The sequence below is a fragment of the Chelon labrosus genome (genome assembly GCF_963514085.1).
Source record: "Chelon labrosus genome assembly, chromosome: 22".
In the NCBI taxonomy this organism is placed as follows: Eukaryota; Metazoa; Chordata; class Actinopteri; order Mugiliformes; family Mugilidae; genus Chelon; species Chelon labrosus.
In genome coordinates this window covers 617,880-643,000 of record NC_140355.1, presented here as the reverse complement: position 1 = coordinate 643,000, position 25,121 = coordinate 617,880, and the positions used below count along the sequence as shown (strand labels likewise).

The window sequence follows — 25,121 nt, the reverse complement described above, 5'->3', positions numbered from 1 at the left end:
AGATGATTTCTCTGTGTACTGTACTTGAAGTATTACATGTTCAACAGTTTCTGGTTTGTTGCAGTGTGCATTTTATATAACGTATTTGACTGATTTTCATACGTGTGATGATGTTTTCTTCTTTCCTGTTTCAGTTCACTTTCCTACCAACCCCATCCTGTTTTTGTATATTGTATAGATGCCTCCTTGTTTCACCACTATCCCAATACTCCTGCCGGACTGAATACGTATATGATTTTATTCTTGACTTGGCTTCATTTTGGTGGAACTTGAAGGTCTATGGTCTCACACCTCACTTCTTGTTTAGCCAAGATACTGTATCTACAAGTGTGTAACATCTGGTATGTTCCATCTTTACATACAGTAATTAAGGCCTTACATCATCCTGTAAATTCTTATCTCATAAGATATTTCTCTCTGAATCGTATCTATTGTACCCTTTATCGCAACACATTTCAGGAACATCACAAACCTCACAATGATAATATGCAATTTTCCATTAAAGTGATGGCTGATTTTAATCCAGTGAATGCAAGTAACAATCTTGAAAATAAGAAACACATCCTCTCTTCTGCATTTACATTAGACAGCTTTCTGTGTTTTGTAACGGTGTTTACCTTCGCTATCACTGTCCCGCTTACTTCACTATCTTTCTTATCAGCGACTTGGTATCATCTTTTCCAAGGGCAATTTCCATTATTTCGTCATGCTTTGATTTCAATACTCTCTTTGCAATCCTCACCAACATGGGCAGGAAAGCAGGAAAACATGGCGTGGTGGTTAGCACTGTTGCCTCACAAGGTTCGAATTCAGGCTGACTGCCTTTCTGTTTGGATGTTCTCCCTGTGTCTGCATTCTCTCTGGGTACTTCAGCTTCTTCCCACCGTCCAAAGACTTGTTACTGTCTGTGTTAACCCTGATAGATTAGCGACCCGTCCAGGGTGTACCCTGCCTCTCGCCCGTGGACAGCTGGGACAGGCTGACTGCCTTTCTGTGCCTTTACTGCCTTTACTTTGTATTATACAACTTGCTTACTGTACTGACTGAGACACATGCAAACACAGGCCATCTTATTCTCTTGCAGTCATGTAAGTAAAGGTATTTGTTAGCAACTGTAGCAATCTGATTTATTCTGATTCAGTAGTCATCAGGTACTTAAATGGGAAATGCCTAAACTGTGAATGAACTAACAATCACCATGCGACTTTGAAAGTGCGAAAGTGCCTGGACCTACTTTGTTGTCATACTTTGTAAATAATATTAATCACTACTGCAAAACCCAAGCTTATACATCACTATAACCACATGTATTTATCAAAAACATATTTAGCATACAACCTAAAAACTAAATTAGTGGTGCTGTAATGCAACCACTGATTAGCCCAAATGTGTTGGAATTATGATTATTATTATTTTTTGAAGAATGTGATTATGGAAAAAGCTACTTGAGTTTGTGGTGGCAAAAACAGGCTGTCAGCTACCTTATGTTTGTATCTTCAGTGAAGGATGAGGATTTTAAAGGCAATGGCTGTCTTTTTATACACCCCTGGTGACATTACCGGCTAGAAGTCCAAACACAGAATTTTATTGTCTCCTTCACAATGACTCAACATTTTTCAAACAAGCCTGTGAATAAGAACTACATCTACAGTGTTAACAATTACATTCAATAAATGGATCTTGAGACAAACAATGTAAAAGCTGAATATATATTCAGCTTTCACGTTGTTTGTCTCAAGATAGGCCATGTGGTCCTCAATACACAACAATATAAAAGGGACTACTAGTTTGATTCCTATTCGTTATATCTGGTTTACATATAGTTATGATGTTCTTGATCTAAACAAAATCTTTTGAATTTACTCACTGAAGGAGAGCAAAGAGTTCGCTACAAATTTGAATCCTTTCTACTATTTTCTTAATACTACAACGGGATACAACTAATCACTTTCCAACACCTTTTAAAATAGCCCTGACAAAACTTCTTTTTATCGTTCAAGTTCCAAACATTAATCAGTAATTTTGGCAGTGACATTTAATTTCACTGCGATGAAACCAAGTTTATACAGTCAATGGGTGAAACGCTGCAACAGAGTCTGGGTGCCATTTTCTTTCCTAACAGCAGGAGGCAATACTGAATAATGGCGGTTTAAAATCTACCGATAGACCTTCGAAGAAGACGATCAACCTCGCCATGGCGGAAACACAACAGCAGTCAGGTAAATAGATAAGCGTAAATGGATGCAGTTACAGTAGTATGATGCAAGTCATGTGTTGCATTTTGATACACGATTTCAAATGCCTATAACATTAGCAGTTGTATTGCACTATCTTACGGGAATTAACTGTTCGTTTGTTAGATAAACGAAGGGATTTTCCTCTGACATGTCTGCTATCCACATTTCGTATAAGTTGTTATTTGGTTTGGCTGTCTTTCTCTAAATGTTGCTTTGTTAGCACTCTGAGATACACACAAGTGCTTGCTTTGCCCTCTTTAAAGCGTTATCTGGGGCTTAAAGTGAAATTGCAAAATGCACTTGTAAGTGTTGCATCATCTTTTACACATTTATTAAAAATACAATTAGCATAAACTTTATTTAAATGTTTGTTGTTCAAATGATGACAAGTGGGCTACTTTTACTATTTAGAATTGCACTTCCGTGCAATTGATTGAGAGAACACGTATTTTAATATGACTGGTTAAAACTGAAGCTGACTGGTTGTGCTAAGTTCTACATGTCCAAGAATGCAGCTCTGAGGCATCTTTTCAAACCCCCTAGTTACAATTATTTTGAAGACCTAAAAGAAGCTCCCACAAAACTAAAAGATATTGACATTGCTTTGATTAATATGTGAATGTTAATTAACACTTAGGATCACCTCTTGAAGAGGAAGCACCTGAATATGAAGCAGGTGTCCCCTTCATGATACCCAAGAAAGAAATCAGCATGGTGCCAGACATGGGAAAGTGGAAGCGATCACAAGTAGGTTTCTAGATTGTGGCAGGTTGTTGACCAACCTTTTGCAGGAACAAAAACTATAAAACTACACAGAGGAGCAAATATATAATAAAACATATATAACCAGTGTGACGTTAGTACCGGGCATGTATGTTGGTTCATGTAACTGTAAATATAACCTAGGTTTTTCTGGTTTTGAGATTGAATCTAAGTAAATTACAATTAAATTACAAGAAAGTTATTGTTCTTGAAGTTCTTGTCTGAAGAGTTTTGTCTATTGCAATTTCTCACATTGTAAAAATAATGCTGTTTGTGGCATTAAACATCACTGATTAGTCTACATGCAGAATTTCTTTACATTCATTTCTCTCATGATTCTCATATCAAATATGTGTATTCATTTGATTATTATAATATTGCATTAAGTTTTTGTAGCAGTTGTTCTAATAGATCCTTTCCAGGTTTAAACATCTCTCCTTCTCATAGGCCTATGCTGACTATATAGGCTTCATTCTGACACTGAATGAAGGTGTAAAAGGCAAGAAGCTCACATGTGAATACAAAGTGTCTGAGGTATGTTGTTGTTCTTATCAGTGTCCTCTTTAAGGCTCTACTTGCAGTCTTTTTGCACATACTGTGTAAGGATCCTTATTGTTGGATTTTAAAGAATTTTCTGATGGGGCACAGTTTCACAACTTGTCATGAACAGTTTTAGTTAATCATTAGAGCAGCCAGAGTCTATGAGGGTTGGTGGATTATAAACTTTGATTAGAATGCTTATCAGATACTTTTAATTTAGACATGTTTATTATTTTATGATAAACTGGACCAATTTTTAAAATGAGATTTCCAGTTTATACCAACCTACTGTATTTCCATATTTTACATGACTCAGTCTCAAGGTTTGCTATTTTACTCTGAATTAAAATTAAAAACAAACAGGAGATCAACAGTCCCAAGCAATTCAAACCTAAATTCATGTCAACTCAAGTACATCCCTACAGTGTTGAAATCCAGCACTATACGGACCCAAGGAAATCACTGCAGCAACATTCATTACCTGGCACTTGATGGCTACAACAGAACTCAATTAGAATAAAAGATGCAATACTGTCTAAGTACGTCGGCCATTATTTCCTGAAGAACTTTTTATGCGCTTGTTATATTGACGATTTAATTTTTACGCCATTTAATAAAATATACACTGCCTGGCCAAAAAAAGAGGCGCCACCTGGATTTAACTAGGCAAATGGGTACGAGCCTCCTATTGGATAATTACTGCATGGGGGATTATCTTTCAGCTGGCAACAAGTTATTTAACCGCGACTGATGTAATGAGTAGCTTCTCATTTCCTAAACAACCATGTCTAAAGACACATCCTGTGGTTGTGGAAAAGATGTTAGTCTGTTTGCGAAGGGTCAAATCATTGGCATGCATCAAGCAGAGAAAACATCTAAGGAGATTGTAGAAACTACTAAAATTGGGTTAAGAACTGTCCAACGCATTATTAAAAACTGGAAGGATAGTGAGGAACCATCGTTATCTGGGTAAGAAGAGAGGCAGATGAAGTGATGCACCTTTCATGCCTAGTGCCTACTGTACAAGCCTGTGGGGGCAGTGCTATGATCTGGGGTTGCTGCAGTTGGTCAGGTCTAGGTTCAGCAACATTATGTGCCCAAAGAATCAGGTCAGTTGACTACCTGCATATGGTGGCCGAGAGGTGCAAACCAACATTACAAAATGTGAAACACTTTTACAAAGCTTTTTTTTATTGTTTATTTATTTACAAACTAAACTAAAGGGGAAACAAAGGAACCTAAACAATCTATAGAGCGCGCATTTCCATGGCTTAGCTTTAAACACTGGGAACACCCCTCACCCTGAGTGCGACTTCCACATAAGGGAAAATACGTCACACAACAGGTGAAGGCAACTCCCCTCATGGAAGCTGCCAACCCAAGATGGACAGCGATCGAGTGATGTTTTGCCGTTTTGTGGCAAACACGTCACGTAGACTTGTTTGAGGGGCCATAACATTGCTGTTGTCATTGGCGCACCTATATGTGAACATGTGTTCCACGATTCTCAAACTGTGGTCTGTTTATGAATCATGACAAAACAAACAAGTATTTTTTGTTCTCTATAATACAAAAATGTAATAAATACTCGTTACTTTGCTTTATTTTTTATTCATATATTTCCCACTTTGAAATAATGAAGCTGTGGGTGACAAATTCAGCGTAGGGTGCACTGAATTGCGGCCATGGTCCGGTTCTCCGTGCCGCAGTCAGTCCTCAGTCTCATGGGAATGAGCACACATGACAGAAAATAGTGAGCAATCACGAAAAACAAAACCGCGTTTTGCGGCTCATGTGTTTGCCACAAAACGGGCAAAACATCAGTCGATAGCTGTACATCAGTGACAACAACAACTCCTGTTGGCCGCTTCCTGTTCAACTCCGGAGTTGGTACATTCCCTTTCTGGTTGATGGTTGAGGTTTGTAAATTTGTTTTGGGATTTGTAAAAGTGTTTCGCCACTTGTAAATTTGTTTCGGGGTTAGTAAAAGTGTTTCACGTCTTGTTAATTTGTTTTCTGAAATGTAAATTTGTTTCGGACTCTCCCATCATCAATACAAGCCACAGCAAATGGATGCAGTAATCAAAGCTAAAGGTGGTCCAACGATATATTAGAGTGTGTGACCTTTTTTCGGCCAGGCAGAGTATTTGAAAAATACACTAAATGGAATTTATTATGGTGCTGCTTTGCATCAAATTGGAAATACTTAGGTTAATAGTATTGGTGATTGACGTAGACATTTTACAAATGGTTTACAAATGGTAAATATTTTTATTATTTTATTAAAGCTATTTTGATAAAGATTTTAATAAATCTATCATGAAAGCTGCTATTATGAAAGAGATATACCACAGATAAATTTAAAAATCACAGTTAAAAGTATCAATAAAGACCATGGATTAAAATAAGTACTTTGTAAAGATTAGAGGACTGTGTCACTCCCTAATGTTTTGTCTACCCATCTGTCCACCCTAAACTTGTCCCTATAGTTTGTGTATCTAACTCTTCAGCTAACTTTCTCCTTTGCTCCCATGATAATTACTATGGCCACTAGATGGCAGGCTCATAATAATTATTGCTGTTGTGTACAGACAGTGGAGAAACTAATAGATCTTTTGGGGACTCTGGATCAATGGATAAATGAGACCCCTCCTGTTGACCAGCCATCACGCTTTGGCAATAAAGCCTACAGAACGTGGTATGCCAAACTAGATCAGGTTAGTATGCTCACTTTACACACATCCTCGCATATGCTCCATGTGATGGCCTACATCTAGCTGGTGTGTTTGTGTAGGAAGCAGAGACCTTGGTGACAGCAGTGCTCCCCTCTAGCAGATGTGCAGCAGCTCCAGAGATAGCTGTCTATTTGAAAGAGTCAGTGGGGAACCCCACCAGGATAGACTACGGAACAGGTAACAGTACTGAGTCCCCCCCCCCCCCCCCCCCCTTTACATTATTGGGAAATTATGTATAAATTGTTTTTGCTTTTCATATGCGAAATCCACTACACACATTATTACTGCCTTTGGATAGAAAAAAAAATATTTTTCTTCATTAACAGGGATACTAATGAAGAGACATTGGATTTTTTTCACATTGAATTTCTAAAGTAACTGCTAGCATCTGTAATCTTTGTGGGGTTTTCTAGCAGGCAGAGGCAGAATGAGGTGACACAATCTCTATATATGATCTGGCTGATCCTGAGTTTTTGTGTTAGAATGATTTAATCAATCCCTGCTCCCTGTTGTCACCCAAACACCAGTCAGTTCTCTGTAGTGAGAGTTTTCCTTTGCAATACCGGCAGGTCTGAGTTTTGCCTTTCAACAACTAGCTTGTGTAATGGTTACTGAAGACTACAAAAAACTCCATGTATTACCCTGACCCATAAACGAGTAATTCCAGATGTAACTTTTATTGTCACAGCACAGCACAACAAAATAAAGTTGCAGCACCTAAAATAAAAGTATCTAGTTTAAACAGAAAATCCTCTTTTAAGCACATCATTCAGTTAATCAACAGACGATTACAATACTTATTTGTCAATGTGCTTTTTAATAAAACTTTTAAGTGAAAGATTAAATAAGGGTCACTAGATGAGACATTTAAAGTAATATACATTTTATAGGGAGATGTACCTTAGCCATTTGTTTTCCTACAAAATAATTGGTACCCTTTCATGTGAAAACACTTAATGAGCAGTGTTATTATTTATTGTCAGAATAAATGTACAGCTAATCTTTGGTAGGACAGATATAGATCTTGAACCATATGTTCATTCCAGAGATAATACTGATATGTGTAGGGCAGGGGTCGCGTTAACTGAATATTTTCCGTCGTTGACCGTTTTTTTAAAACTGACGGAAAAGATTGCAATTCACACCCCTGACCAGTTGGTGGTGAGTGACGTTATTAATTGGCTCTTGTCTCTAATCACAATTTGCATTCCAAACATCGCGGAACTTTTGTCAGTGCACGATTTCCTGGTACACTGATTACACTGATGCACACGTCAGAGCTTGAAAATGGATGAATCGGATGAAAGCACGTTTGCTAGGACTGACGGAAGGCAAATTTTATTTAAAACAAACTACCTGATGGAAGCCTCGATAAAAGCAGGGTTTGGTGCTAATTGTGCAAAAAAAAAAAAAGTTTGTATACCACCGAAGCACTTTAACCATACGGTGCCATCTAAGAGCTGTTAGTGCTAGCAGTCCCGGTCCGAGTACGGACAAGACGTGTTGGCAGCCCAAACGTTTTGTTTTTTTTACCATTTAAAGTCAATACTGTTCTGAAAAAGTACTTAAAGTACTTAAAATGACACTTTAACTTTAGGTCTGTTCAGTTTTGGTCAGTGATATTTGCTTTATTTACTCTACTGAGTATGATTGCAATGTTTTCCGTTTAGAATTTAAATGCAATTAAATGTATTTTTCCAGACATTAAAAGAGCTTGAGTTTACATATTCATTTCTGGATACGGTAGCCATGTCTGTGTCTAAAATCCATTTAAATAAAAAAAATATATTGTTTTTTGGGGCAAATATTGTTATGCAATTGACCTTTGGCTAAGCCCCGCCCCCCTTAGTTACTGTTGCTACGTCCGACATTCTCTTCTGGGCTGTGGTTTTCTGGTTATCTATAAGGCTCTGGTATCAACATGGCTTATGCTGTGACAGCTCTTCCTGCTGAACTTTAGTCAAACTTTTATAAAGCAGCAAATAAAGTGTCCGATAGAAGTAGGCAAAAGGGGCTGCAATATGCGTTCGAAGGCTATATTCAGGACATACAAGTGAAACGCAACGAACAACAAGGCATCCAAACAGAGGCAAAAGCATACCGGTCACAGTCAAAAAATGAACCACCGCATATCCTATTAATCGAGACGGAGGCTGGGACTGACAATATCAAGGAGCAACACTGTTCATGCAAAGCTGGGTACGTCTCTATTCACTTCTATAATCGTTATTACGAAGCAAACGGACTAACGTTAGGCACGTATAACGTTGTATTTCTTCAGCGTGTGCTAGCGTATCGACAACTATGCAACTTAAGGCTAGATTATGCTTCCGCGTAGTGATCACGCAATGGTCACGCAATGGCCACGCAGTTGCTTGGACGCAGTCGTGAGACCGTGATGGTTCTGCGTGGGCTTTACGTGCCACACCGGTAGAGGGCGCTATGATTTTTTGTGACCGACCGACCGAGACTCTTGTGACGTATCTCGCCTCGTTATTTACCTTCCGGCTTTTGTCGTAGTCACAGTGTACGATGGACACCAAGACAGAGAGACTGGCGTTGGAGCTCCAAATTATTCAAGCAGAGGAAGAAATACTTCTATTGCAAATTAGGGCACGACAAAGGAGACAATGATGTTTATGAGTGGAAACCGGAAAAGCGGTCACCAGCGGATGTAGTTAGCGGACCAATCACAGCCAATGCCGCTGCGTTGCTGCTGCGTTGCTGTTGCGTCGCGGATTTTTGGGAGGTGCACGTCTGGCCCTTGCGTAGGACGCACGGGGGTCCGCAAGGACGCAATAGGTCCGTAATAGGTCCGTACGCGCCCTCGCGCTGTGTCAACGCGGAAGCATAACTTGGGCTTTAAGCTGTAACGGTGATGTTTTGGTTAGCTCCACAGGGTTTTGCGCGCACATCATTGGGCTTATCCATACCCTGGATATATACCGACAGTATAGCCTGCCGAGACCGAAAATATGAGACGTCTGCGTTAAAGTCAATGTAGCGCTGTGAAAAAGTGTCGGACCCCTGTGGGAGCTGTGATTGGTCAATCTACATTCTAGGGCGGGGCTTAGCCAAAGGTCAATTAAAATGTGATTAATATAGATTAATTCATTACAAAGCCTCTAATAAATTAGATTCTTTTTAATTGAGTCCCACCCCCAATTTTTAGTTCAATTATTTAATTTCATTGTTCATATGTAGCTACTGGGGCCACAGTCAGTTGTTTTTGTCACCGTAGAGAAAAAGTTTGCCTACATATATTCATCTGCTTGAAGTGTGTATCCCCAGTGTGGATTCTTTGTTCAGCTTGTTTGGACTGAATATTAATTAAAAATGAATGAAAATTAATGCTATTGAAAATGTCGTTATTATCATTTTAAAAAATTAAAGTGGCGGGTAAAAAATAGATTATGACGGGATTTTTTTGACCCTGTCAGTCAAAATGACAGACAACAAAAAAGTCTAACGCAACCTCTGGTTGATACTTATGGAATAAATCTACATAAAGCAGATCCTGGGATTCTCTCAACTCCTATACTTTATGCGGTGAGGAATTTCCTAGAAGGTATTCTAATGACACTGTGTTCTTAATGAATTTAAACAAAGAGGAGTTATGGAAAGGTCCTTATACTATACAGAAATATACGAGATATTTCTGCCAGATGTCCGCTGTGATAGATATATTTTTGCATGTATGTACAAAATAAGTTTAATTTGAATATTACCGAGCTAAACAGCCCAGAGATCTGGACTCTGGACCCTCTGTAGCTCTTCACTGTGTATATTTGTCTTCTCAGGTCATGAAGCAGCTTTTGCAGCATTCCTCTGTTGTCTCTGTAAAGTTGGTGCTCTCAGGGTAGATGATCAAGTGGCTATCGTCTTTAAGGTTTTTAACAGGTGAGCTGTTATAGTACTACACCATATAGTTAATATGATGCATGGCTCCTTTCTCAAAAAGTATATAAGCAACCTGATAGCCCAAGTGGTAAGGGTTCACATTTAACTAGCATTGTTTTCATAGTTGTCTTTGTTTTGACTGTACTTCACAATAATTGTAGAAATGTGAAAATCAAAACAAAAAAACAAAAAATACAGTCAATTCATAGATTAGAAAATCATTTTAACCATAAATGTATTTGAAAATAGTACAAAAAAAACACAGAAAATATTGAATATGTTTCAAATATGCAGTACCACTCATAATTACCGAAGAAGATAATTGCTTGGGTTATGAAACACAAGGGGGTTATTGCAGTGACTGACTTTGAAGAGCTGAAAATCTACAGTCAACTTTATTTACGTAAATAACGTGCGTGTGCGCATGTGTTTTTTCAGGTATCTCTCAGTGATGCGAAAGCTGCAGAGGACCTATAGAATGGAGCCAGCTGGAAGCCAAGGTGTGTGGGGACTGGATGACTTCCAGTTTCTGCCCTTCATCTGGGGCAGCGGCCAGCTTGTTGGTAAGATCTTTGCTACACCAGATTATTGACAACTACAAAGAATGACAGTGTTGTCTATCTGTGTCTGGTTGAATGTACCGGTTCAGATGCAGGCACATCGTATTGTGTGCAATTCAGGTTAGGACATAATATGATATTGATGTCATTCTGCAGTTATTGCGAACAAAGGTAGTCATTACATCCATATATGAAAATCACAGTTTTAAAGAATTTTCTTTATTATTGTCATGATTTTTATCACGAGCCGCAATTTATTTTTTCATAAGCTGTAAAGAGTGACAGAAACAAAAAGTTCAAAATTGTTATTCTCTGTCTTACAAAGTTTTAGCCTTGCACACATTTTGTTAACAGTAGGAAGCTGCTAGTCTGACTCTGTCAAACAAAGACAAAGTCCTCCTACCAAGCACAATCCTCATCTTGTTTGTTTAGTCCATACAAAAAGTGAAAGTGCAGTGGCAGACTAGTTTTACCTGGGGACCTCTGGTAATTTGTAATAATAGCGGAGGTTGTCTGTGATCTTAATCCTGTGCGAATCGGCCATGTCCGTAATTTGTAAAGTCCTGTCAGAATACTAATCCAGAGACATAACTGTGCATAGTAAATTTGAGTAAAACACAGAGTTTGCTCATCATGTGCAAATGAAAAACAGACGTAGGGAGGTCATTTCTGAATCACTGACATCCCTAGGTAAAACTAAACAGGGCTTATTTATGTGCGGTTATGGTCACTACTGGAGCAGAAATTTACTTTTGCTTTTTAATCCAGAGCCTGAAATCTCCATAGCATACTTGTCACATGCTAGCCACAGCCAACTGAATAACATTATTTCATGATTTCCTGAAATCCAAATTTCCTGCAAAATTATGACCAATGACATCGTTGCAAGCAAAATGTCAGAAGCTTTGTCGTGATTGCCCTGAGTACATGAACCGAATTAAGGTTAAATGCAACATGGTAACAAAATTGTATCAATTACTCCTTTTATTATTATTAATATTGTCTTAATGAGGTCAAACTATGCTAACAGATTAATTAGAGTCAGATTTGAAGATACTTTTACAAATAGTTGTACAATTTTGTTCCGTTTAATTCAGTTTAACTCCGAGGGTACACAAGTTGTCCTGCAGTGTAGTTACTTATCAGGACATACTGACTAAATGGTTATGCAGGAATAATCTTCAGGTATTAAGATGTTTCCATCATGTTTTATTGTTCCTTCAAGCTACAATGAGGTTAGCCTCTCAAACAATTTATACTTTACTGCCCTCATAGCACTGATAAATGTGTCTAATGTCTAATAGTGAATAATGATGTGTATTGTGACACTTGGTGGTGAACATGTGCACTTACAGACCAATCTTCCCACAGATCACCCTACACTGGAGCCTCGGCACTTTGTCGACGAGAGAGTGGTGAACGAGCACTACCAAGACTACATGTTTCTGGAGTGCATCAAGTTCATAAATGAGGTGGGAAAATGAAACGCACTCCACACTATATAGCGATCATAACAAGTCTTCTACTTGCTCTCGTTTTCTTAAACACTCTGCATTATACCAGGTATTACCTCTGTCTGTACTTATGTGTCATATGTCCAACATGCACAATGCATTTAAACTTTATACTCAAACCTTGAATAACATGCAAATGCCCAAGGCGTCCAAGGCCCACAGGAACCACAGTGTTACTGGGTTGCAAATTTGTCACTCTGTGAGCTCCTCCAGCTTGTCGCCTTATCACGTAAAGAAACTCAAAATTTAGTTTTTGGACTGATTGAGTGCTTTCCTATGTTTTAAGTCCTGAAAAAGTCAGAAAAACTAGTATTATTAAGTACTGTAGAGCTGCTACCAGCAATTATTTACATTACTAACACTAAAGATTTTCATCATTCTGCACCCTCATTGCTTATTTCAAGGTGAACCATGTTAGAAGCATAGAGTGTGGTTATATAGCGTTGCCTCTGCTAACTTTACTAAATGCATGCTAGAGCTGCATACATTCCAATGTGGCTGCTTCCACTTCCTACCCTCTTTTTTCTGCTCCTTCTCCTTCTCCGGCCTTACCTCCCCCACCTCCTCATTCTCAGTGAAAGGATGCTGCTGTGGTGTCCACACTTCTACTCAGTTGGCTCGCTCTCTTGTTTCTTTTTTGTCTGTATTATTAATCAAATTTGACTTTGCTTTGGTATTTTTGATGTGAAAGTATTTAGTGCCAAAACAGCAAAGTCTGTAAAGTGGTTAGTTGATCCTAAGCAGCTAAAGTTAATTACTAAATTGTCATTCAAACCATAATATGTTTTTGGTTTTTATTTTTAACTGTCCTCCATAAAGTTAACTTATTGGGATATTCAGGCTTGTTTGTCAACTTGAACTGTTTAAATTAACTGTTGCGAAAGCAGGCTTGTAAACATACTCCCCACTGTGTTTCTATCCCTTTTCTCCTACATTTTTTCCTTTCCTTCTACACATGGATACTTCAAACTTTTTTTGGACACACAGCTGTGTGTGTATATGCATCCTAAATATGAGTCACTTCCTTCCTCCAGGAATACGGGTAGTCTCCACTAAAACTGACTATAAAGAGTTTTGTTTTTTCTCCCAAGATGCCTTTAATCATTCCCCGATGGCTCTAGACACTTTCCAGAGCCTTCCATTAGAACATATGGGGGAAGGGTGAAAACAGGGAGGAAACCCCCAGCCCCATGAAAAGTAGAGGGGCTGGGTGGAGACCCATGTCTATAGTGATACATCTCGCCATGGTCATGTCTTTTTGTTTTTCTTTCATTCACGTTTCATGCTTCCTGTTTTATTGTGAGAACTTACCTCTCCTCTTTTTTCACTTCACTTCCTGACCCTGTGTCTCATTATCTTTCCTCTCTTATCTGCATTTAGTGTGTGTTTCTCCTCCACTCTGTGCCAGTCCGTCTTTGTACTTCAGTGTCAAATGTTCCAGCAGTCTACTCCTCGAGATCTGTTTTCCCATTTTTTGGGATTATTTGCCCATTTGCAGACTACTGCCTTTGCTCCGCCCTTTGGATTTGTTTGCCTGTATGGACTGACTATCGTGTACCGAATCACCCTTTTGCAAGTAAACCGTGTTTGTTTGAAACCCAAACTCTTGGAGTGCTTTTGAGTCCTGCTTTGTGGAGTACCAGTCCATAACACATAGACGTTTTTCAAACCGCTGTTTGTTGAGTTATATTATTACTTTTTTTATTATTATTATTAATCAAAAACAATACAAATTGTCTCAAGGCCTGAAACCCCCAGAGCAAGCACTAAGGTGACAGGGGCAAGGAAAAACTTCGTGTGCAGAACCCACCTCATATGGAGGTACCCGTCTGCTTGAGGTCAGCCGGGCCGAGACAGAAAAAGAGAGAGAGGAGGAGGAGAAGAGAGCAGGGAAAGGGGAGTGGAGAGAGGGACACACAGTTATTAACGTGCTATACAGTAGTAGCACACAAACGCATGAGTAGTAAGGGAGAACAAATTAAATAAGAACTTAAAAGATAGGTGCTTGGTGTGAGAGAAGTATCTATAATGTTGCAGGCACATCGTGTGTTTCAGCAGCTCAAATAATGTGAAATGCATTTTGTTAAACTTGACTGCAAGTCAAGCCTGTCAAACAGTATCTATACATCGTGTTGAAAATAATTTAAAAGATAAAGATGGTTCATGGTATTTCCTCCTCACAACCCAGGATAATCAACAAGGTGCAAAAAAAGTTTAAACCTCTGTTTGGAACATTGTCACCAAAGTTGTCTTAGTTTTTTTGTTTTGTTCGTTTCCTACACTAAGGGTCAGTTACGCCAAGCATGTGTCTTCTCCCTCTCTCACCTCATCTTTGTCACACTTTCCCTGTTCTTCAGATGAAGACTGGTCCATTTGCTGAACACTCCAACCAATTGTGGAACATCAGTGCTGTTCCTTCCTGGTCCAAAGTCAACCAGGGCCTGATCAGAATGTACAAGGCTGAGGTATGACTGCATCTTTCCTTCTTATTCACATTGATTAGTCTTAGATGATTTATCTAAGATTCTATCTAAGATTTAGCTGATTCTGAATCTGAATCTGAATCTATCTGAGAAACGATTTGGCCCTACCGGTTACCAAGAACCAAAAACTGAAAATAAAATAATGCATGACTTAAATAGAAAACTATAATATTGGAATGGCACAACACAAAAACTGTGAAGTAGGACTGTCATTAAGCTGATATTAAAATATGTAACTGTGATTAATCGCATGATTTCTAGTTAACATGCATTTACACAAATTAATCACACAATTTGTTTTAAATGTTCCTTAAAGAGATATTTTTCAAATTTTAAATATTCATATTAATATGAGAGGAGACAAATATCCTTTATCAAAATGTATGTTATTATTGCAGCAATCCAAAAGAATGACAGGTGGCATTACTGCAATTTATATGTCTACTTCATCTGATGAACTCAGTTTAGATCGACAGTAAATGCAGATAACCTGTCAAGAAAACCATCTGCATTTTTTTCTACTTACTTACTTCTTCTTCAGCATATTACTGTACTCCATGGGGTAAAATCATTAACTATGACTGACTGCACTTCAGATTCTGCTTGCTTTCCAAAGTGTTACTATTGCTTTGATCATTTCCTGATTTCCCAAAATACAAGCAGGCAAAGGTCATATAAATAGAACATGCATGGACAATTCCGGCGCAAAATGAACCTGGGGTTAATAACACATGTGTACCGAGTTCGACCGTTCTCTGGTATTTGTTTTCATGCATTTGTTTTGTTAGTCAAATGTGACCAGTTTTCTTGCAAACCGCTAATTAGCGTATAACGCTAGCCTTCGGGGCACACGTACACATAAAAAGAAGTCGCTATTTCTATACCACTAACAAGGCTCACAATATCACCACACTTACACGGTAGCATAACTAGGGTCTCTACATGTAAACCGAAGCATTGAAAACTTTGCAAGTATACAGGCAGTTTATTAAAAAAGGAACACAGTACCGTTCATGTCTGGCTCACATATCCAGGCGGGCGCCATCTTGGGGAAACTGAACTCTCTGGGACGTGAACCTGAATCTCGCGTGAAACTTTGTTGCCGGAAGAGGCTCATTTCATGTTCATGCTCATAGACCTCAAATATGATTGGTTAAAATGAACTTGTTCAACCCAGCATGCATCACGTCAAGTCAGATCTGCACAGATCTGCATGAAGTCGAACACGCCTAATCACATTTCACGTGTACAACGCCTCTTCCGGCAACAAATTTTCACGCGAGATTCAGGTTCACGTCCCAGAGAGTTCAGTTTCCCCAAGATGGCGCCCGCCTGGATATGTGAGCCAGACATGAACGGTACTGTGTTCCTTTTTTAATAAACTGCCTGTATACTTGCAAAGTTCTCAATGCTTCGGTTTACATGTAGAGACCCTAGTTATGCTACCGTGTAAGTATGGTGATATTGTTAGCCTTGTTAGTGGTATAGAAATAGCGATTTCTTTTCATGTGTACGTGTGCCCCGAAGGCTAGCATTATACGCTAATTAGCGGTTTGCAAGAAAACTGGTCACATTTGACTAACAAAACAAATGCATGAAAACAAATACCAGAGAACGGTCGAACTCGGTACACATGTGTTATTAACCCCAGGTTCATTTTTGTACGTTATAAACATTAGTGGCATTAATACAAATTTTCGTTATATTGAGTAAACATAAAACTTCTTCAGATGACAAGGTCAGAGAAGTTGAAGTCAGCTTGTCTGGTGTTTCTTCTGAAGAGAGGATTCTGGAGCGGTCAGGTTCAGATGTGAAGAATAGAGTTTATTTCAGTACAACAAGTTACATATAGAAAAACCCAGGTTGCTTTCAGATCGCAACTGTTTTCTTTTTGTGTTACACCTCATTTATTACCAAAAGAATTTGTCCCTTTGGGCTGGGGTTTTTCCTAAATTCAGCTCTATTTCAAGTTTTATTGGCTAATTTTCTACTTATGTCACAAAAGGCAGTCTCTACTCTTAGCAGTTCGGCCAGGCGAAGGACACTGCATATCTTACCCTCTACAACCCTTTCAAATGGCAAATCTGATAAATGTTGTGAGACCCTGGATCCTCAGGAACAGTACTTAAATTCATTTAATATTCTTTCTCCATTTCAATCAACTTTAGACCCAAGCATTACACTACTAAAGCTCTCTTAAAATTCACTAATGATGTGTTCTCCTCCTTTGATAAAGGCCAACTCACCACACACACCAACTCACAAAGCTTTTGACATGGTTGAAATTTTACAAATAGTAAATTTGCAAATCAATTTTGATGATGGTTCCTTTCTCGAGACTGTCAGCTCTTTCAAATATCTTGGACTTTGGCTTGACCCTGAACTCTCCTTCAAACATCATATTGACTCTGTTGTTAAGAGAACCTTTGGATGTCTCAACTGTATCGCTCTATTAAGTGTTTTACTTTTGATGTTAGGAAGAGATTAATCACCCAACTTATTCTCCCCATCATCGACTATGCTGATATTGTCTACCAGAACACATTTGACAGTTATCTTAAACCTCTCAATATTGTTTATAATTCCCTATGCAGGTTTATTTTGAACTCATCACTGTTTCATGTATGAATCACTAAATTGGCTGCATCTTAATAACAGAAGACAATTTCACTGGGTTTTGTTCATCTTCAAGTGTATTCACTCTCACTGTCCCTCCTATTTAAGTCAACTTCTTGTTCCATTTAGTTCCTCTTATTTACTTAGACATATGCAATACCCCTTCTTTTTTGTTCCCAGAATTTTCAAAGAAATCGATCGCAGATCCTTCCAATATACAGCTCCATCTGATTGGAATAATCTCCCCCCTCATTTGAGATCCATTACCTCCATTCACTGCTTTAGGTCATCTTTATTTTATTTTCTCAAAACAACCTGTTCATGTTTTTAATTTGAGTACAATTTTCCAATATTCATTTCAGTTTTTTTTTTTTTTTTTTTTTTTTTTTTTAATTTAGTATATTATTTATTTATTTATTTTTAATTATTTTTCTTTACTGTCTGTTTGTAGTATTGTTTTATGTGTTATATTTTTGTATCTAATGCTTTTGTGTGTTACTTGTGTACTTTGGACCTCTTGAAAATGGGGCTATCCCTCAATAAATTCAACTTGATAAGTGGCGTTGTTGCAAAGTTGGGCTGTGTAGATTTTCAATCACCATCTTTGGCATTACATGTTTTTCCTATAGATTCATTAACATCATGTGCAGCATGACATTACATGCATTCTGCCTATAGTATGGTGAACCTTGTTAGCTCTGTTCCACACCAGACACAGGCTGTCTGTAGATGTGTTTGCTGACATTCTTTATTAATTTGCCTCATGAGTGCAGGAATCAGCTAATGTAGAAGTTTTTTCAAAAGAACGTTAATCATCCAGATGAATCAGTTAATCAGTCAACCCATAATCACATTGCAAACAGGGACGCTCTTAGTTCAGCTTTATAATTCAAGTTAAACACAAAATGCAAAGATTGTTAGGGTTGTCAGCAGTTTTAAGGGATTTGTTTGACAATTTGTTTGTTCAGTTCAACCATTGGCCTGATGATGCCACAAATTTAAAACTGATCAAAAGCTTGTAAGAAAGTACCTGGGTTGTGGGAACTTTTTTACTATGTGGATTAGAAAGTTTTAGCCAAATTATTTTTGATCCTCGGAGGAATTGTTAAAAGTAAATATCAGTTTTTCCCTCCACCACACAAAGGTCCTCATTCAGGACAGAGACTCTTATGAATCACTCAGTTAGATATTAGATATTGATATTTAAGAACTTGGGTTAGAGACTGGATGGCAGATAACTGTGACAGGATAGGGTTAAGGGAGGAATGGAGAGAGGAACTCAGACTGGGTGCATGTATGTGTGGGATGGGGTGGGGAGGGGTTCCCTCACTATTCTTCCCGCCTGCATGCCCGCATCCTGTGTTTTCCAAAGCAGGCTGAGTCTTCCCACAGAACTGAGGGGCCAAGCTGTCTGCCTCTCCCTCCTCCTCCGCTATTCCCTTCATTAAATCCTCCACTCCCCTGTCCTGACCTTCCTCCAAGCCTGGAGCAACCATCAGCAGACTTGCATTTTCTCTCCTTTTTCTGGGCCCCAGAGTTTTAAGCAGAGATTTGTAGTAGACATAGAAAAAGCAGAATCCACCATTACTATCTGAGAAGAACTAATTCTTGGCCATTGCTGCTCGTTTAGAACAAAACTGAATTTGTTGATCTAGAACCAACATGACAATAGTTTTATATGCATGTATATAAACCACTTTTTGTTGGTGTTGCCCCTCACATTGAAAGAAAAGAAAAACCCACAGTGCCCCTTGAGTATTGTTTTATTTTTGCATTTTACCGTAACATACTGAAGTTAATATAATACAATGATACAATGGATATGGGCTAAAAGTGCAAACTCTCATCTTTACTGTGGGTATTCCATCCAAACGATATACGCGTTCCACCATTTCCAGGGACTCGTATGTAAGTAGTCATAAATAAAATGTTCAACTTTTGTTGGACTTTCAGGTTGCCCTGCTCAAGGTCCGTGGTTCATGGGGCCAAATATTTTCTATATGGATGATTCATGCTTCTGGTCATGATCTGTTCCAAGTATTGTCCTTACTTTGTTATTCCCATCATTCTGCTACAAGTAGATCTTAGTTTCCAAAGAACATTCGGGTTGCCATGATTGATGATAACACCATGTTAAAAAGACTGACTTTGATACATTTTGTCTTTGAGGGGACAGATAATTGGGGTGTCCAAAATGGAAGAAGCTAATACACTATTATAAGCTATAGTACCTTATTACTAGTTTGGTTATTAGTTCTGCTTTGTTTATCCCTGTGTGAATGATGCTTTACTCCTTCCTAGTTCGAAAGTGGGCTAAGATGTGGAGTGTGAACGGTGGTGAGGCAGGCGGTGGTTCCTAGGCATGCAGTAAACAAACCAGTGACGGCACCATCACAAACGCAAAGCAGCCACACCCTTGATTATGCATACATATAACTCTTAATATAATTTAAATGAGTGATTTATATAAACATTTGCATGAAGTTCAACATTGTTTTTATGAGATGTCATTAGGAAGCAAATGGTAGACAGATCTAAAGTCCAAGAATGTGCGGAACCAGTGCCTCTTTACTGTTCAACCATTCAAAAATTATACAAGTCCATACACGTAATATAATCACATTTTATTTTGAAACTTTTGTTCAGTAAAATGATCGCTTACCTTCTCTGAAATATGAGGCACATTCCTGACTTGGAAAGCCTGTTCATTGCATAGAGATGTTTATGACCCCGTTGGTTTGCAGGCATGTGAACTAACTAGAGTGCCTCAATTAAAAAAAAACTAGATGATCGCAAGCGATCACAAAGGGGTCGTTGCTGTGGCAAAGTCGTCCCGAGCGGGACAAAGAGGCATAAGCATCTTTGATATGAAGTTTGATTAAGTGTGGTTATATACTTCACAAAATATTAGCTTTGGAGTTATACTGCGCCACACTGTAAAGATTATTTAGCCATTATGTTTGTAATGAATAATAATAATAATAATGCATTTTATTTAAAGGCGCCTTTCTTGGCACTCAAGGACACCGTACATACATTCATACACCGTACAATGACCCTGCTTAAGTTCTTTTAAAAACTTTTCATTATATTTGTCCATAAATGATACATGCCAAGAATTGGATGAATGGGCTAGGAGGAGTTGATTTTGCTTTAAGGTGCAATTTTTTCAAAATGGACAAATGGCAGGCGGAAATGGTAGTGGCCTCGTCCATTAGAACCAGGTCTATGGTAAGGAATGAGAGGGAAAAATAATTTTGTTTCTAGGGCACACGGTTCTCAAGATATGAGCCAAAACGTAAATTGACAGCTGGGATAGGCTGCAGCAGACCCCGCGACCCTTAACAGGAATAAGTGGTTACAGAAGTCATGTTTGTGGCTGGCTATTGTGTTAGTGGTTAACCTGCCAGTTGAAGTAGTTCTTTAACCAACTCTTTTCCTAAATTCCTTGTCAACATTCTTCTTTCTTCTTTCTTACAGTGTTTGGAGAAGTTTCCTGTGATCCAGCACTTCAAATTTGGTAGCCTCCTGTCCATCCAGCCAGCTAAGCCTTGATGCTCTCAAAGGATTGCTTCTTGCATAATGGAAATGACCAAAAGCAACAAGTCTCCGTTCCTCTGATATCGCCATGTCCAACTCTAACAGTAGCCAAAATGTAGTCTGACACATGCAACCCCACATTTGCTCATTTATGGTCATGAAGCCTTACAGACATATGTTCTCTTAATGCAGAGCATGTTGTGGATGGCCATTTTAATTCTATACCATCTTTGTATATTTGTAATGTTATTTAAAAAGTGAGTCTGAATAAGGATCTTGTTTGAGGGATGGAGGTTTTGTTTTTTAGAAGCATGCTCAGTGATGATTAATAGATTAATTTATCTCTAAATTCAGATCCTTATGAGAAGCAAGTTCCTTCACAAAGAAATACAAAAGACTTTGCGTTTCTGTAAACTGGAAAACCATGTGTATTTTTTTTTGGTTTCTGGTGGTTGTGCTTTGCAGATTTTTCCATTTCAAAATTCTCATCACAACAGTAAAGTTGTAGTAGTTATTTTTGTTGTGGCACTCTAGTTAAAAATGACTCTGCAGTGTTTACTGCAGTGTTTCCACTGGCATGTTTGAAAGATCTTGGCATATACTTTTTCATTTAATAATAGAAAAACTATTTTTGTGACCTCAAAAGCCTGATTTAATAAATTTCTCTTTTATCTCTAATTTATTACGTGGTGACTGTACTGTGTAGTTGATCTTATTTTTCTCCAGTTTACGAGAAGAAGTAATCACATAAAAGGTCTACCTGTCAAATTATTATGGACAGCTGTGTGAGGTGAATGAATTGACTTAACAGAGTGACATGGAAACCTGGAACAGGGACCATGCACTGATCAGACATAACATATTGATCACTGAGAACTAAATAAACTAAATGAAGAGAACTAAATAAAACAATGATTATCTTGTTACCGTAATACCTTTCCGTAGGTGAAATATATTAGGCACCAAGTGAACATGTTGTTCTAAAAGAAGGAAAAATGGGTGAGTGAAAAGATTTGAGCAATTGTGACTGGGGCCAAATTGAAATGGCTAGATAACTGCATCAGAGTATCTCCAAAACTGGAGTGTTTTCAGTCTGGAGTGGATTTTCCAATTTGATATAGGTAACTTCCTTTCCTCCTCTTTCAAAGCATCTGTCTTCTCTGTCTAAAATGTGGACTTCAGTTAGAGTTTCCTTTGTCCTTCAGGTGTAGGTGGACCGCTGAATCGTTTCCTGATGAGCTGACTCTCCTATATTGTCTGTACATTCCTTACTGCACTGAACAGCATAAACTACATTGCTCTGTTTTTGCCTGGGTGTTTTGTCTTTGGGGTGAACCAGTTTCTGCCTAAATGTATTACTGGGTTTGAAATGAAGGGGAATGTGGAGATTCATGAAAATTCTGTTTTCAGTTCAGTTTTTCCGATACGCCAGTCATTTAGGGGATGACAGTGGTGCTGAAGTGTTATGATTACCCTTAGTTTGTCTTTTGTCAACAAACTGTTTCAAATTAAAGGAGGCATGGCTTGTTTGTGAGCGAACTTTGTCTTTTTCATTAATATTCAATGAAGATTTTTTTTCTCCCCCTTCTGGCAGACTGGCACACACTCCTTGATGGCAGCAGCCATCCCCAACAGGATGCAGCCTGACACAGACACACAGAAAAACAGTTTAGGAACAACTCAAAAAACATGAAAAACTGCACAAGGTGTTGACCTGGCCTCCAAATTACTTCGATCCCAATCTGATTAAGTATTTGTGGAATGTGCTGGAACAAGTCTGATCCACAGAGGCCCCTCCACTCAACCCATAGGACCTAAAGGCTCCCGCCAACAACATTCTGTTGCCAGACACCACGGGACACCCTCAGAAGGCCCATGTCCATTCTCTGATGAATCACAACTGTTTTGGAGGCACACCTACACAATATTAGGAAGGTGGTCATAATGTTATCCCTGATCGGGTTTATAACACCAAGGTTTTTCACAGTAGTACTGGAGGCCAATGTAATGGCATCCAGAGAAACTAAATGATTAGATAATGAATCTCTGAAATGTTTAATGTTTTTTTAATGTTTAAATTGCCAAATTCTGTTTCATCTGAGTTTAAGAGTAGAAAATGACAGGTCATCCAAGCCTTTATGTCTTTAAGGCACGCTTGGAGTTTAACCAGCTGATTAGTTTCATCTGGTTTCATGGATATATCTGGTTGTCATCTGCACAGCAATGGACATGTGGAATGGAACCATGTACAAAGTGAAGATTATTGGTCCTAGAACAGAACCATGAGGAACTCCATGACTTACTTTTGTATAAATAGAAGAATCATTTTTGACATGGACAAACTGGAATCTGTCTGCCAGGATTCAAACTAGTGTGATGCAGTTCCTTTAATCGTTGTCCGTTGTCTGAAGCCATGAGGAGATTTTTAGTAACTTTTCTCTGCTGACCAACAAACTGATCAGGAAGGCTGGCTCCATCATTGGAAACATTTGAATCAGTGGTGGAGAGGAGGACTCTAAACAAATTGTTATCAATCATGGCTAACCCTGATCACCTTCTCCACCACACAATAGACAGACAACGGGGCACCTTCTCCAGAAGGCTCAGACAACTTTGTTGTCTCAAAGAACGCTACAGGAAACATCTATCTATCTAATCACATTAGCCAACATTAGGCCACATCTTCATGGTACCTAATAAGGCAGTTACGCTCCTTGTCATGCATGCACCTTATGGACTACATTTGACCTGAGAATGTTACCTTGGTCTTCGCTGACTGGGTGCGTGAGAACCCTGTGCTTCTCAAGCTCACTGAGAGGCACAGGGACGTAAAAATATGGTTCCTTGTCTGATAGCGTTACAGGATGTGTGCCTCAGTCTTTTAAGATTGCTGTTATTAAACCTGTACTTAAAAAAACTATTCTAGACCCAGATGTTTTTGCCAACTATTGAAATATATCCAACCTTCCTATTATTTCTAAAATTCTAAAGAAGTTGTTGCTAATCAGTTGTGTGACCATTTAAACAGCAATGGTTTGTTTGAAGAGTTTCAGGTTTTAGAGTTCATTATAGTACAGAAACAGCTCAGGTTAAAGTGTGCTGGCCACCACAGACTGGTAGAAATTTTCCACTTGCTGCACACATTGAAGGACCTCAGCTTCCTTAGGAAATAGTCTGCTGCAGCCCTTCTTGTACACAGCTGTACTGTTGGTCCTCCAGTTCAGTCTGTTGATGGTCACTCCCAGGTATTTGTAATCCTCCACCACTTCCACATCCCTACCAAGGATGCTGAGGGACAGAGGAGCTGTTCCCTTCCTCCTGAAGTCGATCACCATCTCTTTGGTCTTGTCCACGTTAAGCAGCAGATCATTCCTTCCAGCCCACCCCACAAATCTGTCCACCAGCCTTTCATACTCCTCCTCATCCCATCCACCGCTTATACACCCTACAACTGCAGAGTCATCCGAAAATTTCTGTATATGACATGACACTGAGTTGTGCTGGAAGTCAGTGGTGTATAAGGTGAACAGGAACGGAGAAAGCACAGTGCCCTGTGGGGCTCCCACACCACGCACCACCACATCAGACAGGACGAGACCCAAATGCGCAAACTGTGGCCTGTCAGGTAGTCAAAGAATGTGATTCTCACTAAGCCTCCACCACCATCCAGGTGTGAATGAGTGAGCTGCAGAAGATAGATGACAGCGTCATCCACCCCCAGACACGACTGGCAGGCAAACTGTAGGGGGTCTAAAGATGATCTCACCTGTGGCTTTAGGTGGGCCAACACCAACTTCTCATAATGTATATGTGCCATATGCCATAATGTATATGTTGACAAGTGCCTGAATCAGATCTAATGGTCTAAAATACATGTTTACATTTTTCTACCACTTAAGGGCAAGGAACCATATATGGTAAATTCATTGACCTTGATTTTCTACATGAAAATGAAAATTTTTGAAAAATGTCACAAAAGTAAAAAGCCTTCCTATGCCCAACAATAACACTCTAGGGTTGAAATTTGGAATTTCCTGTAATTTCAGTGAGTGTCCTATAATTAATAAAGATACATTTATCTGATTACTACGGTGGCCAAGAGAGCTCAACGCACTGCAACTTAAGAAAACACTTGCAAATGAATCACAACACCAGCAAACACAAAACGTGCTGGCTGCAAACACAAAAGCTCACAACACCAGCAAACTCAAAAACGCTCTGCATGTACAAGTAC

At 38.8% G+C, this 25,121-nt stretch overlaps 1 protein-coding gene across 1 annotated transcript; it reads left to right on the top strand.

The window, feature by feature from the left end:
- The first annotated feature begins 1,704 nt into the window (after positions 1-1,704).
- Positions 1,705-24,183, top strand: ptpa (protein phosphatase 2 phosphatase activator). The gene is made up of 10 exons (XM_084571728.1): positions 1,705-2,219; positions 2,875-2,984; positions 3,447-3,533; positions 6,131-6,256; positions 6,334-6,451; positions 10,075-10,174; positions 10,613-10,737; positions 12,106-12,206; positions 14,606-14,713; positions 20,828-24,183. Exons 1-10 carry the CDS (start codon positions 2,195-2,197, stop codon positions 20,900-20,902), a joined length of 975 nt encoding a protein of 324 aa, XP_084427854.1. The 5' UTR covers positions 1,705-2,194; the 3' UTR covers positions 20,903-24,183.
- The last annotated feature ends 938 nt before the right edge of the window (positions 24,184-25,121 follow it).